Source organism: Rhinopithecus bieti, unplaced genomic scaffold (assembly GCF_001698545.2).
Source record: "Rhinopithecus bieti isolate Rb0 unplaced genomic scaffold, ASM169854v2 scaffold_22165, whole genome shotgun sequence".
NCBI lineage: Eukaryota > Metazoa > Chordata > Mammalia > Primates > Cercopithecidae > Rhinopithecus > Rhinopithecus bieti.
The window spans coordinates 24,784-27,808 of record NW_016810977.1 but is presented as its reverse complement, the minus strand read 5'-3'; the positions used below and the strand labels follow the sequence as shown (position 1 = coordinate 27,808).

Here is a 3,025-nt window from a genome sequence, read left to right as displayed (position 1 = left end):
GTTGGCGGCCGGGCGCGGTGGCTCAAGCCTGTAATCCCAGCACTTTGGGAGGCCGAGACGGGCGGATCACGAGGTCAGGAGATTGAGACCATCCTGGCTAACACGGTGAAACCCCGTCTCTACTAAAAAAAAATACAAAAAAAACTAGCCGGGCGAGGTGGCAGGTACCTGTAGTCCCAGCTACTCGGGGAGGCTGAGGCAGGAGAATGGTGTAAACCTGGGAGGCGGAGCTTGCAGTGAGCTGAGATCCGGCCACTGCACTCCAGCCCAGGGGACAGAGCGAGACTCCGTCTCAAAAAAAAAAAAAAAAAAAAAAAAAAAAAAAAAATGTTATTTTGACTAGCAGCTGCATTCCTGCTCTCTGAGGGAAAACCTGACGTTATGGCCACCCAGTCAGGCATGGAGAAGGAGCAGATGCAGCAGGAGGACGCGGTGGCGGGAGGGCAGAACAACGAGGCTGCCCCTGCCTCTGGCGATGGCTGTGGGACCCGGAATCAAGATCTGGCCGCCTCTGTCTCACCGTCTCCGGCGACGCGTCTCCCTGGGGCAGCGCCGCCCTGAGGAGCGACACTGCCGTTTCCAACACCGCAGCCGCCACCGCCGCCGCCATTTTCGTGGCGGATGAGGGCCCGCAGCTGTCCTCCATGGTTGCCGTGCCGGGGAAGAGGCATTCTGACCTCCAGGGCTGCCGCAGGCCTCACCAAGTCCTTGGATGTGTGATGCCCCACGGGGACAGCCAGGCCGCCGTGGGGCCATCCCCAAGGGCCACTGGCCACGCCGACGAGCACCCGGCCCAGACCAAGAGACCCGGAAACAACCGTCATAGGAAGCAACCTGACCGCGACCAGACTGTCCCTGCTCAGAGGCCTCCAGGGCAGCGTCTGTTTCCTGGGCCTTTGCAGCCATCTTCTCCAGGGTCCCAGCCCAGCAGCCGTTGCCATTCCGGGGCTACTGTGTCGAGTCAGGCAACGCAGCCAGGCCCTGCACTCCTCAGCCATGCATCTGGGCCAAGCCCTGCTTGCCGAAGCCGCATCGCCATGCCAGGTCCTGCTCTCCGCAGACGTGCATCTGGTTTAGGCCCTGCCATCCGACGCTGCACCCCCCAGCTAGGTCCTGCTCTTCCCCGCCGCCCACTCAGCCAGGCCCAGCTCGCCTTGGCGGTGCACCCGCGCCGGGCTATGATCTCCGCAGCCGAGCCACCCCGCCAGTCCCTGCTTTCCGCAGAGGTGCATCCGGGCCAAGCCCTGCCCTCCAACGCCGCGGCAACCCCCCATGCCCTGCCCTTCGCGGCCGCACAGCAAGGTCAAGCCCTGCTCGTCACAGCACCAGCATGACGCCAGGCACTGTCCTCCGGAGCTGTTCCACCCACCGAAGATCAGCCCTTCTCAGCCGCGGCTCTCCTCCTGGTTCAGCTGATGAGAATACTCTTTCCCATGGCGCTGGCTTACGACAGCTGGTCTTTCAGAGCAGCTCAGGCTCTTCTGATCCTGAGGTCCCAAGACGTACTTCCCCGCCTGGTTGGCATGCAGTCCGTATGCGTGCCTCCTCACCGTCACCCCCTGGGAGGTTCTTCCTTCCCATCCCTCAGCAATAAGAGCTCCTCCTCCTCTGGTGCTTCCAACTCCTCCTCCCAACTAAGTTTTCTGGGCAGAGTTCCTCTTCCTCTTTCCCCAGGTTTTTGGGCCTGAGATCCATCTCCACTCTTAGCCCTGATAGCCTTAGGCGTGCCTTGATGCCAGAGCTTTATGTTCCGAGCCCTGCCCCTCCAGGAGAGCAGGCGGAAAGAAAGCACAGCACACCCCACTTCACCGCCTGAGCTGTGTCTCTCTGTGAGCATCATCTAAGATTCTCAGAAGGAATCAACATCTACCCACTTTGTGAATGGCCTGCCTGCCCTGTGGTTACCTGTGAGGTCTCCCAAAGTTCCAGCCATTAACCAAAACCCTGAGTAGTTTTGAAGCCTCCCCTCCCCATAACTCCATCACCTAGCATTTACCTGCTGTTGGCCTTTGATTCTGGGCTACCTTCTTTCTCAAGAGAGTTTGCCTTTGCCCTTGAGCTGAGATTTCTATTTTCCAAGTTGCCTCTCTATAGTGAAATACTTTAATTACTAAAATAAAAGTGTTGGTTTTGTTTAAAAAATATGCATTTTATTGAAATATAATGAATTAATATTTGGCATATGGAAAAAGCGTTGGTATGTTTGCTTATATAGTCATATGATCTACAATTATAAACAGGAGCTTAATCAACCTCAAGTGAACTTCAGTGACTCCAATTCCCCTACCTACCTCACTGGATGTATCTGGAGAGCCATCTATCCTATACTGATACTGGAAATTGCTACCTAAGATTTATTTCACTTTGGACCATTCTAGATACAGTAGATAAATGATAATAGATTGGTGATAGATGGATGGTATATAGTAGACAAAATGCTTCAAAAATTGAAAACGATATGCTACTATAAACTTTTACTGAACATGTGATAGGATATTATTTTCCTTATAGGTTCAAAAATCTTAACTATGTACTAATTGTTTAGATAAATCAATTTGCAAAAAATCATTTAGTGAACTGACCAATTAGGGAAAGAAAAAGTCACAGAAAGTCAATTCAGCACAAATCAGGTACCAATACAGTACAAGTTGTAAAGGCATGCTTCTAATCTTCCACATTATTTGAAGAATGCATTTGGGCAAATTACTTAAACTCTTTCTGCCTCACTTTACTTATCTCTACGGGTGGTAAAATAGGACCTCCACATAGGATTATATTTGATGACTAAAGCCTCGTTATTTTTAATTTACAAAATGATCATTACCAAAAATTTATTCACAAAATTACTCTCTCAACTACTTTTATTTTCGTTGTGGCATGGGACATTTTGCTACCTGTGATATTCTTTAAAATCATCACATAGCTTAATATAACTAATATTAGTATAGCTGAAATAATTTTGCCACTGCAGAACAAAATTTAGTTAATTCCAGAGTATAATTTTCAGTACTTTGGGAAATATGAC

The 3,025-nt window shown here is 50.7% G+C and overlaps 1 protein-coding gene across 1 annotated transcript; it reads left to right on the top strand.

The window, feature by feature from the left end:
- Positions 1-374: 374 nt before the first annotated feature.
- Positions 375-2,081, top strand: LOC108542991 (uncharacterized protein CXorf67-like). Its single transcript, XM_017893303.1, is given in 2 exon segments — positions 375-514; positions 517-2,081. Coding segments are annotated over 2 exon segments (951 nt in total). The 5' UTR covers positions 375-381; the 3' UTR covers positions 1,335-2,081.
- Positions 2,082-3,025: the final 944 nt, after the last annotated feature.